Source organism: Microtus oregoni, unplaced genomic scaffold (assembly GCF_018167655.1).
Source record: "Microtus oregoni isolate MIOR12 unplaced genomic scaffold, Mior012 000050F_002, whole genome shotgun sequence".
NCBI lineage: Eukaryota > Metazoa > Chordata > Mammalia > Rodentia > Cricetidae > Microtus > Microtus oregoni.
Window position 1 is genome coordinate 888,315 of NW_024543226.1, and position 18,200 is coordinate 906,514.

Here is an 18,200-nt window from a genome sequence, read left to right on the forward strand (position 1 = left end):
ATGTGTGAGAAGCACTGTTTTCTCACAGCCCCATGAACAGAATTATGCTGCTTTACTTTAAACATTTGTTCCTGTAGGTGACCTGACACTAACTGATAATCCTATAATTGTTTTTATATATGCATGCCTAATTGTCATTAAAATTAAGCTTTTTATCACTTGTGAACTGTATTTTTACATTATCGTGTGATTATTATTTCACACCTTTTCCTCATTTTTATACCAAATTTCTGGTCCATTGTCTTTCAGTTTTAAATATGTGTTGATAATTAGCATATCTTCCAGTTGTCTGATATGTCTACTGATACCTGAAATTTTTTAATTGCCTTTTGATTTAATTGTGACTTTTATTCTTTGAAATACTTTCATTTTTATGTGACCAAATTGCTTCTTTCTTTGCCTCCAGAATTTGTGTGATATTTAGAAAGCCCTTTCCTATAGTGAGGTTAAAGAAGAGCTACCATATTTTCTTCAAGAAGGTGTGTGGTTTAACTTCTTTTAAAATTATTTTTATTTTATGTTTATGAGTGTTTTGCCTGTATGTATGCATGTACATTATGTGTTGGCCTAGTGCCATTGGCATCCAGAAGAGTATGTTGGAATCCGTGGAACTGGTGTTATACAGGCAGTTGTGAGCTTCTATGTGGGTGTCAGGAGCTGAACTCAGTCCTCTGAATGAGCAGCCCGTACTCTTAACCACTGTTGAACCATCTCTAGCTCTTGGTTTAACTTTTTGCTTACTTCTTTAATCTATGTTAATATTATGGATGTAAATGGCAATTTTAGATCTGTTTTAAATTTTGTTCTAATTGTCTCATGCTCCCCACTGCTCCAGTGGTTTTGCAGACCACCATATTTATGCACTAATTTCCATTTGTGTTGACTTTATTTCTAGGCTGTTTAGGCTATTCCATTGGACTGTCTATACTTTTAGTTTTTTTTTTTAATTTCACTGTATGTGACTGGGTATTTTGCCTGCATGCATGTCTGTGCACTTGTACATATCTTTTCCCACAGATGTCATAAAGGGTAATGTATCCCCTAAAATTAAAGTCACAGATGGTTGTGAGCTATCATGTGGATGCTGGGAATCAAACCTGAGTTTGAAAGAGCAGCTTTCAAACTCTCTTACTTAAATGCTGAGCCATCTCTTCAGCTCTTATTTTTCTTTTCATATAGAAGTAATGTGATGTTATCAATACAGTTTTCTAGAAAGATTTTGTTGCTGTTTTTGTTTGTTTAGTCTAAGTCCTTTCTCGTCTTCCTTCTCACTTATTACCTCTCCTCATGTACTCTTTCATGTATGAGTTTTACCATCAAGTTGCTTAATTCCCAAAAATATCTGAGGATATTTTTGCAATGGAATTAAATGTATATATCAGCTCAGGGAGAACAGACATATTTTTGATACTGAGCTTGTCAGGGAAAATAAAATCACACCAGTAGCATTGCTCTGGCACCCTGAAAATGGGATCCAGAACCCCTGTTTAACCAGACTTCAGGCAAGTCTGCAATTAATATTTTGAACTACACTGTCTGAGTACTGACATATTCACCCACAAACAGGCTGACCTTGGGTACTAGCATGCACTTCAACTTTTGAAACAAATTTCACTAGTGTTTGTAACAGTTTGTAACATTATCACCCTTGCTTTGTGAGTCTGCCCAGTTCCTTTCTTCCAAGCAGGTTTGACTTTTACTTTAGACAAAAGAATTACAGTTCTTGACAAAGGGGATCGATTAAACTCTCTTGCCCCTCATGCTGTAAAAGAAGCCCATTTTTCAGAACCTCAGAACATAGTTTTCAGGATTACTTGAATGTTGTCTCCTGAGATTGCAGTCCTAAAAAGTCTCAAGTTGATGTAATTCTTCTTTGCCTTTGACCAGGGTGAATTTTATCTCAGTTGGCAAGTTATACTTTCCAAGGACTGTGCCTGAGTGTGTACGGGCTCATAGGAAAGTGCCCTAGACTAGGTATGTGACAAGAAACAGAATTTTGTTTTCTCATTTTTTAATGTTTTTGCTTTGAATTTTACTCGTTTGTATGATGTTGCATTGTTTTAGATATCTATTTTTATCATCCTGTGTTCTGGCGCTTAGCACCATCTAGTACACTTTGCCTTTTTTTGTGGTAGAAAATGTCTGACTACTGTGATTTTGCTTCTTATGTATTACAAGAGTCTTACTGCCTGCTTTTGTTTCTTTTCTCATTGTTACTAAAGTTCCTGGCAATGCCTCTCTCATCTCTGTGTTTCCATTCTTCCCCATAAGCTCTGTGCTTCAAACACTGAGGCTTCAAATGATTCATATGCCTTATTAATGCCATTCATTTAGTTGTTAACACATATGAATTATACATCTGAGTGGGAGTCACTGTGGTATTTCCACAACTGTTTCTAGCTTACTTTCATCATATACAAATATACTTTCTTACCGTCAGTCCACAACTTGGCACTCTTTCCAGACCCAAGGAATCACCATTCTATTTTCAGTTTGACTGCTTTTTGGTTTTGAAATACAGGAAAAAAAAAACATTAAGGATTTAAATTGGATTCTTAAATGGAGTCCAATCTCAAAATGGTAGCTGTTTCCTTTAGCACTGGGAAATAGTTTTTATATTTTAGGGTTATTTGAGACCTACTTTTTCTCTGAGGTTTTCTGGCGAGTTGATGCCGCTAATTAGATTTCTTCGTTTCTGTCTCTTGCAGTTTTTGTTTGTCTGCTTCATTCCACATATTATATGGTGATGGAGTAGGACTGGCTGCAATTGCAGTCTTTTTCTCTCCGATAATTGTCATTTTGATGTTTGGTTATTTCCAAGATAATGATGATTATGTCAATATTATGTGTATTTACAATTTCTTTCATAATGCTTTGTATCTTTTGAGAGGAAATACACAGTGCCAGGTGAATAGGTAACTCACATTGTCTTCTACTAACTGATTATTTCTAATGCTAGCCTTTCTTGTACACACATACACATTTGTACACACACATACGCATGCACACACACACATTTACACACACACACATGTACACTCGGAACAATCAGTTTTTAATCTATGCCCAGAGTAGACATCTCTAGAAGTAGTTATACATTTCATAAAAAACTTATTTTGCATGCAACTAATATATTTTCTACATTGCTCTTATTTGTTTTAAAGAAGAGTCTGAGGGTGTCCTCTCAGGACTTCTTAGTATCTCTCATCCTGATGCAGGAATATGATGATGGAAGAAAAGGACCCGTCCTCACTATTGGATCTTGCTATACAGAGTTTACTGAGCAATGAACCGGTTGCAATTCATTCCCTGGAGGAGATCCCAAGGGAGCTTTTTATTCCACTGTTCTCTGCTGCCTTCGTGGGAGGATATAGGAAGACACTGACAGCCATGGTGAAAATTTGGCCTTTTACCTGTCTCCACATTGGAACACTGAGTGTGCAGGAACCCCAGCGTGAACTCCTGAAAGCCATGGTAGAAAGTTTTCAGTTCCTACCTGTCCAGAATTCAGCTTCTAGGTAAGAGCCTGGATAATAGAGACATGGTGAGACCCAGGAGGTTCCACCACAGCCTGCTGCTCTTTCAAAGGTAGTAAACAGTGAATGCTGAAGATTTATGTGTGAGGCTGTTGGCACCATACTTGGTAAAACACTAAAGGCTGATAATATAGTCAATGTTCATTATGAAGTTCATGTTATTGAGGGTACTATTGATGGATTTACATAGCAGGTGTTCTACATAGGAGAATAACACCAACTTTAAGATCAGAGAGGATTTAAGGATGATAAACGATGGGGAAACTAATTAAAGGGTGTTGAATTTTCATGATATCGAACTTGTTGGCATCAAGAATGCAGACTAAGTCCCTACATGTCATTGTCGACCCTGTAGGTTTACATTAAAATTTGCATGCCTCTTAGATGTTCTATCTCTTCTTTTCCCTACAGGAGCCCTAAACTGAGGATCCTAGATGTAAGGCAGGGTATTGACTGCAGGACAACATGCCCCGAATTTGGTATCAAATCGCCTACTTGCTTTCATGGCTGTACTCACTCTGTACACTCTATTCTGAAGTTAGAAAGCCAGTGCACCATTGTAGATTCAAGCCCTGAGAGTCAGCCCTCAAGGCAGCCTATGGAATTACTAGTGGACCTATCCCTTGATGGCACCTCGAGAGAAAGGGAATTTTTTGCTTTGCTTCTGAATAAAGTTGAGCAGAGCTCAGGATCCTTGCACCTCTGCTGTCGAGATTTGCAGATTGATAAATTTTCATATGCCAGAAACACTCTGAAGTTTCTAGATCTGGCATGCATTCACAACCTGGCAGTTGATCAGGCTTCACTGAGTGAAGTCACTACCCTTTTGGCTCACATGATCTATCTGGACAGCCTTAGTCTGTCTAAAATCACTTCTAGGTCTTTGCACGGGAAAGTCTTCAGAGTGTTTCTCAGCTATCTTGGGCGCATGACCTGCCTGAAAGAGCTCAACTTGTCATCCTTCAGCCTCACAGATCATCTGGCCAGCCTACTCAGGTGAGGACGTAGGGTATGCACCTAGGTCTCCTGAACCTCCTGTCTCTTAACACAGGGGAGAAAGGATTCCTGGGAAGACCTGAGATTCTTAAAACTCTTTATGCCTTTTGTCTCTGGCCTCCTGTCAATTTGAAAGTAGTCGTGCTGAAAAGTCTCTTTCATAGTCTGAGGGGTGCTGTTCCAGAAACGTCAAGGTGAAAAAAAGAATGCAGCCCTCCTCTGGCCATCAAGAGATGAAGAGGGGGAACTGAGAGAAAGATTTTATGTTGTGGTAAAGGTGCACATATTCATATAACTATAGACAGTAATGTCCGATCATTAGGGAATTCTCCAAGCTTCAGACCATGATTGGAGAGGCTGTCATTTATGGTCTAGCCAAAGGGAGCTTCCAGTAGGTTGCTCCTTCTGTCCTACCTCTTTCTGAGCAGGTGAACTAGCTCCCCCTTTGATTATATTGTAATTACTAAGTAGATAATATTTTCCACTAAATCTTTGGTACAAATTTCTTTATTAACATACTGTAAAAATTTTCAAGGATACACGTTTCATGTGAGAATAGAAAAGTGACTTTTCAGGGTCACAAATCTGTTGACTGAATTCAAGCTCGTATTGTTAGCTGCTGCTACGTATTGTGTGCGAAACAGTTTATTCTAGATTCCTCAGACGATTTCCCATCAGACATCTGAGAGCCGTTCTATCTTTGTTTTCTCTCCACAGAGCCTTGCCACCTAACTTGGATTTCTTGTATCTGCCGTTCTGTGATATTTCTTACCGAGATCTCAAATTTCTGTCCCAGAGCCCTCAGGCCACCCACCTAAAACTGTTGAATCTTAGTAACAACGCAATGTATTGGGATCACTGTGGGCCCCTTCAGATTCTTTTGCAGAAGCTCTCAGATACCTTGCAGCACTTGGCTATAAATCATTGCCATTTAACAGATGCTGCGCTCGCGGCTATCCTTCCAGCCCTAACTAAATGTTTCCATCTCCGTGTGATTAGCTTTGTCTCTAATCCCATTTCGATGCCGATGCTTATGAGAGTCCTTCATTACTTAACACCCTTGATGGAGCTGAAGTATGTGATTTATCCTATCCCTTTACATTGCTATGAACAATGGCACGTTCATGGCAGCTTAGATCGACAGAAGCTTGCGGATGTCCAAGCGCAACTGAAGGCAATGCTACAAGCAGCAAAGCGGAGTGACATGAACTGGATTACTTATTCTCAGTGAATCTCCAAGTTCACCCCCGTTTCAACCCTAATATGTGACCTGTTAATCATTCAGTGTTCTTTTCTGGAGCTCCCAGAATCATATGTGAGATTCCTATGTTATAGAAACCTATAGTTAAGAAATAAGGACATGTAACTGATAGTTATAATGCATTAATGCTAAGAAGAAAATGGAGAACTTTGAGAGTTCCTGTGTGTGTCTTTTTTTTTGTTCTTGATCTTACTTCATCTTATTACTTAAGTATTGGGTATACGATATGCCATGGCTACATCATGGTATGTTGTCTAATTTCATTCACTTGTAGATATCTAACACAGTGTAATACCATTGCAACTTTTCCTGAATTTGTTTGTATACTGGGAGGTGTCCTTGAAGACAAAGCCTTTGCCCTCTCAACAAGTTACTTTTGATTTCTCATATGTAAGATTCTCCTGGGATCTTCTATATGTTAATATCCAGTTATGCTAGCACATTTGTTAAGTATGCTTTTTTCCATTTTATATGTTTTACTTCTTTGTCAGAAATCAGGTGTTCGAAGGTGTGTGGATTAATAATATCCGGGTCTTCAATTCGGTTCCATTGGTCCTCCTGTCTGTTTTTATGACAATACCGGGCTGTTTTCAGTACTGTAGCTCTGTAGTAGAGTTTGAAGTCAGGGATTGTGATGCCTCCAGAAGTTCCTTTACTGTACAGGATTGTTTTGGCTATCCTGGGTTTTTTGCTTTTCCATATGAAGTTGAGCATTGTTCTTTAAAGGTCTGTGAAGAATTCTGCTGGGATTTTGATGGACATTGCATTGAATCTGTAGTTTGCTTTTGGTAAGATTGCTCTTTTTACTATGTTAATTCTACCAACCCAAGAGCATGGGAGATCTTTCCACTTTCTGGTGTCTTCTTCAATTTCTTTCTTCAAAGATTTAAAGTTCATGTCATACATGTTTTCCACTTGTTTGGTTAGAGTTACTCAGAGATATTTTCTACTATTTGTGGCTATTGTAAAAGATGATGTTTCTCTGATTTCTTTCTGTGTAAAGGAGGGCTACTGAATTTTTAGGGAAAATCTTGTATCCTGTTACATTATTGAAAGTGTTTATGAGTTGTAGAAGTTCCTTGGCAGAATTTTTGTTGTCACTTGTGTAAACTATCATATCATCGGCTAATAGTGAGAGTTTGACTTCTTCTTTTCTGATTTGTATCCCCTTGATCTCCTTTTGTTGTCTTATTGCTCTACCTAGGCCCTCAAGACCTATATTGAATAGATATGGAGAGAGTGGACAACCTTGTTTTGTTCCTGATTTCAGTGGGATTACTGTGAGTTTCTCTCCATTTAGTTTGGTGTTGGCTGTTGGCTTGTTGTCTATTTCCTTTATTACATTTATTATGTTCTTTGTATCCCTGCTCTCTCCAAGACCTTTATCACAAAGGGATGTTGTATTTTGTTGAAGGATTTTTCAGCATCTAATGAGATGATCATGTGGTTTTTATTTTTCAGTTTGTTTATATGGTGGATTATGCTGACAGATTTTCATATGTTGAACCATCCCTGCATCTCTGAGATGAAGCTGGCTTGATCATGGTGGATGATGGTTCTGATGTATTTTTGGATTCAATTTGCTAGTATTTGATTGAGTAATTTTGCATTAATGTTCATGAGTGAAATTGGTCTGTAATTCTCTTTCTTAGTAATGTCTTTCTGTGGTTTGGGTATCAGGGTGATTGTAGCTTCATACAAAGAGTTTGGCACTGTTCCTTCTGTTTCTATTGTGTGGAACAATTTGAGAATTATTGGTATTAGTTTTTCTTTGAAAATCTTGTAGAATTCTGTGCTGAAACCATCTGTTCCTGGGCTTTTTTTGGTTGCGAGACTTTTGATGACTGTTTCTACTTCTTTAGCAGTTACAGGTCTATTTAATTTGCTTATATTGTCTTGATTTAATTTTGGTAAATGGTATTTATCCAGAAAGTTGTCCATTTCTTTTAAGTATTCCAATTTTTTTGGAGTACAGGTTTTCAAACTATGACTTCTTAATAATTCTCTAGATTTCCCCCATGTCTGTTCTTATGTCCCCATTTTCATTTCTGATTTTGTTAATTTGGATATTCTCTTTCTGCCTTTGGGTTATTTTAGATAAAGATTTGTCTATTTTGTTGATTTTCTCAAAGAACAAACTTTTTTCTCATTGATTGTTTGTATTGTTTTCTTAGTTTCTATTTTGTTGATTTCGGCTCTCAATTTGATTATTTCATGTCTTCTAGTTCTCCTGGGTGATTTTGCTTCTTTTTGGTCTAGAGCTTTCAAATGTTCTGTTAATTCACTAGTGTGGGATTTTTCAGCTTCTTTATGTGGGCATTTAGTGTTATGAACTTTCCTCTTAGCACTGTTTTTATTATGTCCCATAAGTTTGGGTATGTTGTGCAGTCATTTTCATTGAATTCTCAGAATTCTTTGATTTCTTCCTTGACCCATTTTTGATACAGGTGAGCACTGTTTAATTTCCATGTGTTTGTGGCCTTCTGGAATTAGTGTTGCCGTTGAATTCTAATGTAAAGCCATGGTCATCTGATAAGGTACATAGGGTTATTCCAATTTTTTGTATTTGTTGAGGTTTTTTTTTCTTAGTATGTGATCAGTTTTTGAGAAGGTTCCATGAGGTGCTGAGAAGAAGGTATATTCTTTATGTTTGGATGGAATGTTCTATAGATGTCTGTTAAGTCAATTTGAGTCATAACATCTGTTAGTTCCCTTATTTCTCTGTTAATTTTTTTGTCTGACTGACCTGTCCAGTGGTGAGAGTGGAGTGTTGAAGTCTCCCACTATTAGTGTGTGGGGTTCAATGTATGGTTCAAGCTTTAGAGGTTTTTTTTTTAACATATGAGGCTGTAATTGTATTCTCTATATTTGGGGCTTAGATGCTCAGTATTGAGATTTCCTCTTCATGGATTTTTTTCCTGTGACTAATATGAAATGTCCTTCTTTGTCTCTCTCAATTGATTTTAGTTTGAAGTCTATTTTTGTTAGATATTAGGATTGCTACACCAGTTTAGATTCTTAGGTCCATTTGATTGGAAAAAATTTTCCCAACCCTTTACTCTGAGGTGATGTCTGTCTTTGAGGTTGAGGTGTGTAATATCTTATATGCAGCAGAAGGATGGATGCTGTTTTCATATCCAATCTGTTAGCCTGTGTCTTTTTATAGGTGAGTTGATTCCTTTCATATTAAGGAGTATTAATTACAAGTGATTGCTAATTCCTGTTAGTTAGGGTTTTGTTTGTTTTGTTGGTGATGTTAATTTGTGTGTTTTTCCATTCTTTGGGATTTGCTGCTGTAAGATCATCTATTATTTGTGCTTTTGTGGATGTAGCCAACTTCCTTGGATTGGAGTTTTCTTTCTAGTACTTTGTGTAGGGCTGGGTTTGTGGTTAGGTATTGGTTAAATCTGGTTCTCTCATGGAATATTTTGTTTTGTCCTTCTATGGTGATTGAAAGTTTTGCTGGGTATAGTAGTCCTGGCTGGCAATTGTGGTCTCTTAATGTCTGCAGTTCTTAATAGTCTTTCTTTATTCTGTATGTTTAGTGTTTTGATTATTATGTGGTGAGAGGACTTTTTTTTATCCAGTCTATTTGGTGTCTGTAAGCTTCTTGTATCTTCATAGACATATCTTTCTTTAGGTTGGGAAAGTTTTCTTCCATGATTTTGTTAAATATATTTTCTGTGCTTTTGAGTTGAACTTCTTCTATACCTATTATTTTTAGGTTTGGTCTTTTCATGGTGTCCCATATTTCCTGGATATTTTGTATTAAGCTTTTGTTAGATTTAATGTTTTCTGTGGCCCATAAATCTATTTCCTCTATTGTATCTTCAGCACTTAAGATTCTCTCTTCCATCTCTTGTATTCTGTTGTTTATGCTTGCATTTCTTGTTTCTGATCATTTTCTCATTATTTCTGTTTTTATAATTCTCTTGGTTTGTGTTTTCTTTATTGTATTTAATTCAGATTTCAAGTCTTGAATAGTTTCTTTCATTTGTTTGATTGCTTTTTTTTGGTTTTCTTTAAGAGAATTGTTGATATCTTCTAATTTTTTGTTTGCCCTTTTCTCCATTTCTTTGAGGGATTTTTTTTATTTCCTCTTTAAAAGCCTCAAACATTCTCCTAAAGTTATATTTTAGGTCATTTTCTTCTCCTTCATCTATATTTGTTTGTTCAAGATTTGCTTTTGTAGGGCCACTAGTGTTTATTGTTGTCGTGTTGCTCTTTGTGGTGTTGCATGTGTTCTTACCTTGTCTACTCATCTTTTCCTCTGATTGGTGTAACTGTGGCTGTCTGTGACTCTGGTGATCAGTCTTCCAGGTGCCAGTTGATCCAAGGCTCAGAGGGTTGCTCCTTGTGATGCAATAAGGACCATGGTTCCAGTCACCGCATTGGTCACTTTGTGTTCCTGGAGGTGGCTTGGTGTTCCCGGGGTTCACTCTGGGCTCCTGGGGTACACTCTGCAATACCAGGGGTCATTCGGGCCTGCTTCCACAGAGATTGCTCGCTTAGGGCTCTTTCTGCTGAGGTTGCTGCATTGGGCCTGCTCTGGCAGAGGTCCTGGCTCAGGCCTACTCTGTCGGAGTTTCCAGATCTGTGCCCATACCTGCAGAGGTCTCTGGTTCCTGCCTACTCCCTTGGAGGTCCCAGACTCATGCCTGGATCTGCAAAGGTCTCTGGTTGCATCCTACTCCTTCAGTGTTTGCTCCCTTGTACCTGCTTCTGTGGAGTTTGCTGTCTCAGGCCTGCTTCACTGATATAATATTTCAAATATTTAAAAAACTCAGGGTAGTCAGGGCAGGACCTCAAAGCAGGAAACTGGAAACAGGAATTGGAGTAGAGGCCATGGAGGAATGATGCCTATCGGTTTGCTCATTATGGCTTGCTCAGTTTCTTTCCTTATACAACTCAGGACCATGTGCACAGGTGTGGAGTGGTTCCTCCAACATTAATCATGAATCAAGGAAATGTCCCACAGGCTTGCCTATTGACCAATCTGATGGGACTCTTTCTCAGATGAGCTTTCCTCTTTCCAGACGACCTTAGCAATGTCAAGTTGACAAAACTTAACCAGCACAATTGACTCTTGGTTAACTTGGCACAAGAATACCTCACTATTAAACCATAACTTCCCATTTTATACCCAAAATTTTATGTTAATTTCACAATTTATAGCAGTATAGTTTTTAAAATCCCATAGTGTTTAAAAAACTTAAACCCAGCTGGGTGGCTATAATGGTATATTATTTGTGTTTTAATAAATAAAACTTACCTGAAGATCAGAGGGCAAAGCAGCCATACTAGTCAGCCATACTGGCCAGGGAGTGGTGGCACACACCTTTAATTCAAGGACTCGGGAGAGACAGAGGCAGTGTGAATTCAAGGCCACCCTGGCCTATATACAAGATTGAATCTGTCTAAAAGAAAAACAGATCTTACACAAAGGTGATTTAAACACTTGGGATCACATGCATTTAATTCCAGCACTAGGGACATTGGAGACAGGAGCAACATGGGTGGGCAGAGAGAGGAATATAAAAGGGGAGAGACAGGAACTCAGTGGAGTGTGGAGTCTGAGAATTCCTGGAGACAGGATTTCACCCTTCAGTCTGATGATTTGGTAGAGATAAAAGGTCTTTCTAGCGCTTGACTGCTTTCCTCTTCAGATCTTCAGGTTGAACCCCAATACCTGTCTCTAGGTTTTTATTTTTCATGGTATAGGCGGCAGTAGTGTTTGCGTTTAATCCCAGCACATGGGAGCAGAGGCAAATGGGTCCCTATGAGTTCAAGGCCAGGCTGGTTCATACATAGTGGGTTCCATGACAGCCAAGGCTACACAGAAAAATCCTGTATTTTAGTTAGGGTTTCTATTGTTGTGATGAAACAATATGATCAAAAAGTAAACTGGGAAGAAAGGGGATTGTTTGGCTTACACATTGCCTTGCTGTTCATCACTGAAGGTGTTGTGCCTGAGTTCAAGGACCCCCAAGAAGATCACCACGGAGCCACACTTCTGAATGCAAAAGCAAGGTTTTGTTTATTAATTTCGGATAGTCCTCTGCCTTACAGTCTGACACAGAACATGGAGGGAGAAGGACCCTGTCTATTTTTGTAAGGGGTTTATAAAGACAAAAACCACAAAGCAGTCACAAGGTTACAGTTTCAAAATACAAGATTACTGATCCTATATCACAATTGGCTAAAGGTGGGGTAAATCTCAGCTGTTAGTTCCTGATAGGCTATGAGTATCTAAGGGGGATAGCAAAAGCCCTCTGGTTATGTCCTCTAGACATCTGCTGACCCTGTGCTAACCACAGGGGCAAAACAGTTGGTTAATCAAGTACCTACAAGGACGTTTGAAAGAAAGCAGATGTGAACAGATGTTGTTTGAGTACCTGGTGGGTCACTTTGACCAGGGCAGACACAGTTTCTTGGGAATGTTTATGACTTTGCTGGACTGCATTCAGCCCCCTAGTTTGGTCCTGTCTGAAATGGAGTTCTTTTTCAAAATGGAGTTTGTTTTGCTCCTTCAAAGGGAGTCAGCATAGAAACTCAAATGGGGCAGGATCCTGGAAGCAGGAGCTGATGCAGAGGACATGGCAGGGGGCTGGTTACTGGCTTACTATCTATGGTTGCTCAGCCCACCTTCTTATAGAACCCAGGACCAACAGCTCAGGGCTGGCACCTCCCACCATGGGTTGGGTCCTCCCCCATTGAGCGCTGAGAAAATGCTTTACAGCTGAATCTCATGGAGGCAATTCCTCAACCTAGGCTCCTTCCTTTTGGATGACTCTAGTGTGGTTAAGTTGACACACAAAACCTTACACCCTGTCTTGAAACAAACAAAACCAAAAAATCCAGACTAAAAGTTCATTCTCTTTCAATTAGCTATCAACACATTTTCAAAAGTATAGAAGTTTCTCAACTGTAAAACCCTATTAAAAATAAGTTGCAGGCTTTATTCTAAAAGAGAAGAATATAGGCATAGTTACATCAAATTAAAGCAAATTTAAATTCCAACCATGTAAACATTTCAATGTCGTGTGTCTGTGATTCCCTCACAATCTTTGGGTTTCTAAAGCTCTAGGAAGCTTCATTTCTCTGCTATCCACAGCACACACAGCATGTCTAATGGGCTCAGGTTGGCTCCACCGCATGACTACTGCTGTCCCTGGTGAGCTTCCCACAGTCCTGGCATTTCCAGTGTCCTCTGCAGCTGAGCCTATATTTTCCCAAACATCCTCTCCTGGTCTCTCCTCAGTGACTGGAATCTCACCACAGAGTCTTAGCTTCTGAAACCTGAGCCCTTCAATATTGGGGCATCCATTGCAACTGAGGCTGCAATGTTGCAGGAATTTAGCAAAGTCCCTGTATCTGGGGTAAACTTTTGAATGAATAGTTGTTTTCTAGAAAAACTTTGACCTTGAAAAATTGTTGTGATAAACAGTAAGGAATCTGTGGGAAACAATGATTGTTTTCCATGGTTTGTAGAATCATTTTACTGAAGGGACATTGCAGCCTTCACATGACTTTGGTCACCAAATGCCTCTGGAACACCTGAGGCTCTTGGATTATTGTGTATTCCAGATGATACACAGCAAAGGACTAAAGTCCTGAGGGCATGCGATGCTTTCCTTTAGAGAGACATAGAGATTGAATTAGGGACCTTGATATGAGGAAATATTTTACCCCTAAAACCAACTTTGTGTAACAAACAACAAATAATTTGTATGACTGTTCAGGGTTCAGGCCATTGGAGAGGCTGGACCTTCCTGCTGCCACATCTTGGAGTGCCTTCTTTCTTCAACTGACCTACACTACATAGAACACCCCCCCCCACTGCACCTTCATCAATTGCCTCTACTGACCTCTCAATATGCTAAGCTCTTCATGACCCCTTCAATCTTGTAACTTTTATGTTACCAAAAAAAAATACTACATGGGAGACTGTTACACATTATCAAGTCTGGCTTCCAGTTTGGGATGCAGCTTAGGAGCCCCACTGGGTCACAGCTTCTATGGGCTAACACTGACAAAATAGTCTCAGAATAGTTCACTCCAATAATGCTGCTCTCTGATTTTTCATCTCCAGATAACTAGGATCTATTGTCCCAGTAAAGCAAAATATTCATTTCAGTGATGCTGTGATGCTGGTCTCTGGTTAATAACAGCTGAGTCTTTGTCCCAAGCTGACCAGAGAAACTACAGAATATTAATACAAAGCGTCACAGGATTAAAGACTTTGAGAGACTCTCAAGTGTCCCTCTGAAATGCCTCAAGTCAGGACTCCATTGACTGCATTGTTGTCAGGATTCTTCTATTTCAAGCTTCCAAACATGGCATTAATCTCTGAGCACTAATGAATCTTCTAGCTCAAATTAGAACCCCTTCTGTAATTCTGCCCGAAACACCATGGGCAGGTTTGTCCCAGAAATAACGCAGTCTCTGGCACAAATTTAGGTATTCATTTGCTTTTGATTTGTGTGATTATAACATTATGACCAAAAGAAACTTGAGGAGAAAAGGGTTGCCTTACAAATTCCAGTCACAATTCATCAAGAAGGAAACTCAGGACAGGAAGTCAAAGCAGGAACCTGAAGATTGAAGACTGGAGACAGAAACTGAAGCAGAGGCTACAGATAAACACTGCTTAGTGGTTTATTCTCCATTTCTTGTCCAGTCTGCTTTCTTATATACTACAGAACTGCTTGCCCACAAGTGGCACTGACCACAGTGGGGTTGTCCCTTTCATTTCAATATTTTTTTTAATTTAAAAGATACTTAACTTTAATAGACATTAAGTAAATGCAGACTAAAACTACAGCAAGGTATTTACCCTTTCAAGCACTACATTCAACAAAGAACTGTGTTGGGGATGGTATTATTTCAATCTTTAATCAAGAAAATGTTCCACAATTTTCCCTAAGTCTAATCTGATGGAGGTTACCCTTTCAACTTGATTCTATCTGTGTTAAATTAATAAAAACATAGCCACATGATATGGGAAGTCCTGTCTATGTGTTGCTTTTGTTGGTTAATGAATAAAGAAACTGCCTTGGCCTGTTGATAGGGTAGAATTTATGTAGGCAGGGAAGATGGAACAGAATTCTGGGAGGAAGAAGGCAGAGGGGGAGAAGCCATGGAGCAGCAAGTGACAGATGTTGGGAATTTTACCCGGTAAGCCACAGCCTTGTGGTGATACACAGATTAATAGAAATGGGTTAAACTAATCTCTAAGAGTTACCCAATAAGAAGGTAGAGCTAATGGGGCAAGTGGTGATTTACTGAATACAGTTTCCGTGTGATTATTTTGGATCTAAGCTAGCCGGGAGGCCAGGAAGAACAAGCAGCCTGCTCCAACAGCCACACATTTGGTTTGTATCTTCCCTTGGTCCTATATTTACCTATTACCATCATCCTACGATCCACTCAAACCTTTCTGTTCCCAGTATTCATGTTCTGTACTTTAACTTCACCTATATTTGATTATCTGTATCATTAACAACATCACTCTTGCCAATGACCCATTTCCATTTTGTTAGTTTCCACATGTAGTCTCTGTATACTCAACTAATTTGAAGATAAGTCCCATAAATGAGAAAGAATATGAGTTCTTTGTTATTTGTGGCTTAAGTAACCATGCTTAGTATAGTTTTTCCAGTTACATTCATTTAAGTACAAATTTTAGTTCACTTACCTTTAGAGCTTAGACATTTTCATTATATATTCATCAGTTGATAGATATCCATGTTTATTCCATTTCCTAACTATTGGGAATAGAGCAGCAAGGAATGTGGATTTGCAAGTGTCTCTATAGTAAGATATAAAGGTCTTTGTGCATATACCTAAGAGTGGGTACATCCAGTTCATATGATAGATCGATTCCAAGGATGTTGAAGACCTTCAAACAGATTTCCATAGAGAATTCAGTAGTACGTACTCCCAGAAACAGTATGTGATGGTGTGAATAAGAACACCCCCACCCCCCATAGTCCCATATATTTGAATGCTTAGTCATCAGAGAGAAGTACTATTTGAAAAGGAGTAAGAGGTATGAATTCTTTAGAGGAAGTGTGGCACTGGGGGCGAACTTTTAGGTTTCAAATCTCACACGAGGCCCAGTGTTGTTCTCTGCCCATGAACCAATATGTAACTCTCAGCTACTGCTCCAGTGTCTGTTTGCATGCTGCCATGCTTGCTTTTTGACATGATGATAATGGATGGAGCTTCTACAGCTGGAAGCAAGACCTCAATTAAATGTTTTCTTTTATAAGGTTTGCCTTGTTCATGGTGCTTTTCCTCACAATAGGACAGCAACAAGACAGAAGTGGAACCAGGGACTAGGGCATTGCTGTGGCAGGTCTGGCCATGATGATTCTTGGAGGAATATGAAAGACTTTGAGACTTTGGACTAGAAAAACAGTTGAACACTTAAAACAGGGCTTCCAGGGCCATCTTAGTAGGAGCATAGGAGAGTACTGAGGGTGACTGTGGGGGCTCAGTTCAAGATGTTAGTAAGTAGCCTAGGTACCATTCTTGTGAGAGTTTTGACAAAGAATGGCTGTCTTTGTCTTAAAACTTGCCTTAAAACTCTGCCTGAGGCTAAATTGTAGACTTTTGAATTAATGGTCTAGGCAGAGAAGATTTCAGGACAGCCTTGTATTGACTTTGTTCTGTGGTTATTACTGACCTATACGTATACAGATCTGTATGAACAGGAGCAAGCTTAGCAAAGGAAACAGAAGAAAAGGAAGTTTAACAGAGCTAAGTCCAGAGGTCAAGAAGATAAAAGAAAGTATTTAAAGAAAAGCCTGATGCTCAATGGAATAAAGGGAGTGGTGACCTCAGGTCAAGACCCAACCCAGCTAAGCTTCCAATCTGTGTAAAGGATTAAAGAAAAGCTGAGATGAGCAGTAAAGGAAAACAGAAAACTGACACGGATGAATTATACTTGGGGGCCAAGTTCCAGACCCAGCAATCAGCAGAACTCAGCAGATTTAGCCACTTGGTTCTGGATTTAGAGTCAAAGATACAATGAAGGGGCTGTGGTATCTCCATCAAAGGCTAAGGAAAGCCACTGAGGCCAGGTGTGTGCCAAGGGTGTTCCATCATGGAGGCCCAGAGAGGTAATTTTGTAAAAACAGAAGATACAGCGCGGATTTCATTTGAGATCCCAAGATGTTGCAGATGCCAGAGTTGTGGGATACCTGCCAAAGAAAGCTGTAGACCTGGGTGTGAAAGCAACAAAAGAGAGAGAATTTTGTTAAAATCAACAAAGCTGAAAGGAGTTCGAGATCAAAGGAGTGTTTTGACACCAGACATGGAGATGCCAAGTTTGGAGTTTTCCCAGCTGGTTTTAGATCTCTCATTGGTCCAGTATTTTCTCTCAAAGCTAGTTTCCCCAACTTTGAATTGTAATGTATATTCTGTGCCAGTATATGATAGAAGTCTGTGATTTGCTTTCTAATTTTGATTCAGATAGGGTTTAAGAGATTGCCTCAAATCACAGAAGAGACTGTGAACTTTGGATTTTTAAACAGTGTTAAGACTATGAAAGAAGATGTACTTTTGAAGTAGGACTAAATGCATTTTGCATTATGATATAGCTATATGCATGTGGGGACCAAGGACTGGATAAGGTAAGATTTGAAAAAGAAAGGCCCGCATGGGCCCACATATTTGAATGCTTAGTCATCAAAGAGCAGCACTATTTGAGAAGGATGAGGAAGTGTGTCCCTGTGGGAGGAAGTGTGTCACTGTTGCGAGGCCCAGTGTTGTTCTCTGACTATCGACCAAGATATAGCTCTCAGCTACTGCTCCAGTGACCTGCCCGCATGCTGCCATGCTCACCACCATGCTAATGACCAAACTGAATTGTAAACAAGTCCACAATGAAGTGCTTTGTTTTAGAAGAGTTGCTGTGATCACGTGTCTCTTCACAGCAATAGATTCTGACTAAAGCACTTAGTAACCATGCCCAAGGGGCAGCACCATCTCCACAACCTGATCCTCTAAGTGTAAACCTTGGGGAGCCCCAAGCAGTTAATTGGAGAGTTGTTTATGGTTTCAGAGGCTGAGTCAAGGGCCATCATGGTGGGAGCATGGCATCAAGCAGACAGCTATGGGGATAGAGCAGAAGCTGAGAGCTTCCTTCTTTTCCACAAGTAGCAGGCAGAGAGGGAAGCTGGGAAAGGCATTGGCTTTTGAAATCTCAAAGTTCTCGCCCAGTGACACACTTCCTTAAACAAGGTCGCGCCTCCTAATCCTTTGTAGGAGACAGTCCATCCACTAGGGACCAAGCATTCAAATACATGAGCCTATGGGAACATTCTCATTCAAACCACCACAGGGCAGCTACCCACAGGTCACTCAGATAGCTCCTTCAGGTAACTAAGGTAGAATTAGAC

General features: G+C 39.5%; 1 protein-coding gene across 1 annotated transcript; it reads left to right on the forward strand.

The window, feature by feature from the left end:
- The first annotated feature begins 3,222 nt into the window (after positions 1 to 3,222).
- On the forward strand, positions 3,223 to 5,763 carry LOC121436672 (melanoma antigen preferentially expressed in tumors-like). Its single transcript, XM_041636674.1, has 3 exons — positions 3,223 to 3,518; positions 3,948 to 4,532; positions 5,250 to 5,763. Exons 1-3 carry the CDS (start codon positions 3,223 to 3,225, stop codon positions 5,761 to 5,763), a joined length of 1,395 nt encoding a protein of 464 aa, XP_041492608.1.
- Positions 5,764 to 18,200: the final 12,437 nt, after the last annotated feature.

What these genes read in the sequence shown, in the direction of transcription:
- LOC121436672 (XM_041636674.1), top strand. Translation starts at nt 3,223, where the DNA reads ATGATGATGGAAGAAAAGGACCCGTCCTCACTATTGGATCTTGCTATA. An exon ending in GTCCAGAATTCAGCTTCTAG is followed by an intron (nt 3,519 to 3,947) that starts GTAAGAGCCTGG and finishes TTTTCCCTACAG; the next exon opens with GAGCCCTAAACTGAGGATCC. An exon ending in CATCTGGCCAGCCTACTCAG is followed by an intron (nt 4,533 to 5,249) that starts GTGAGGACGTAG and finishes TTCTCTCCACAG; the next exon opens with AGCCTTGCCACCTAACTTGG.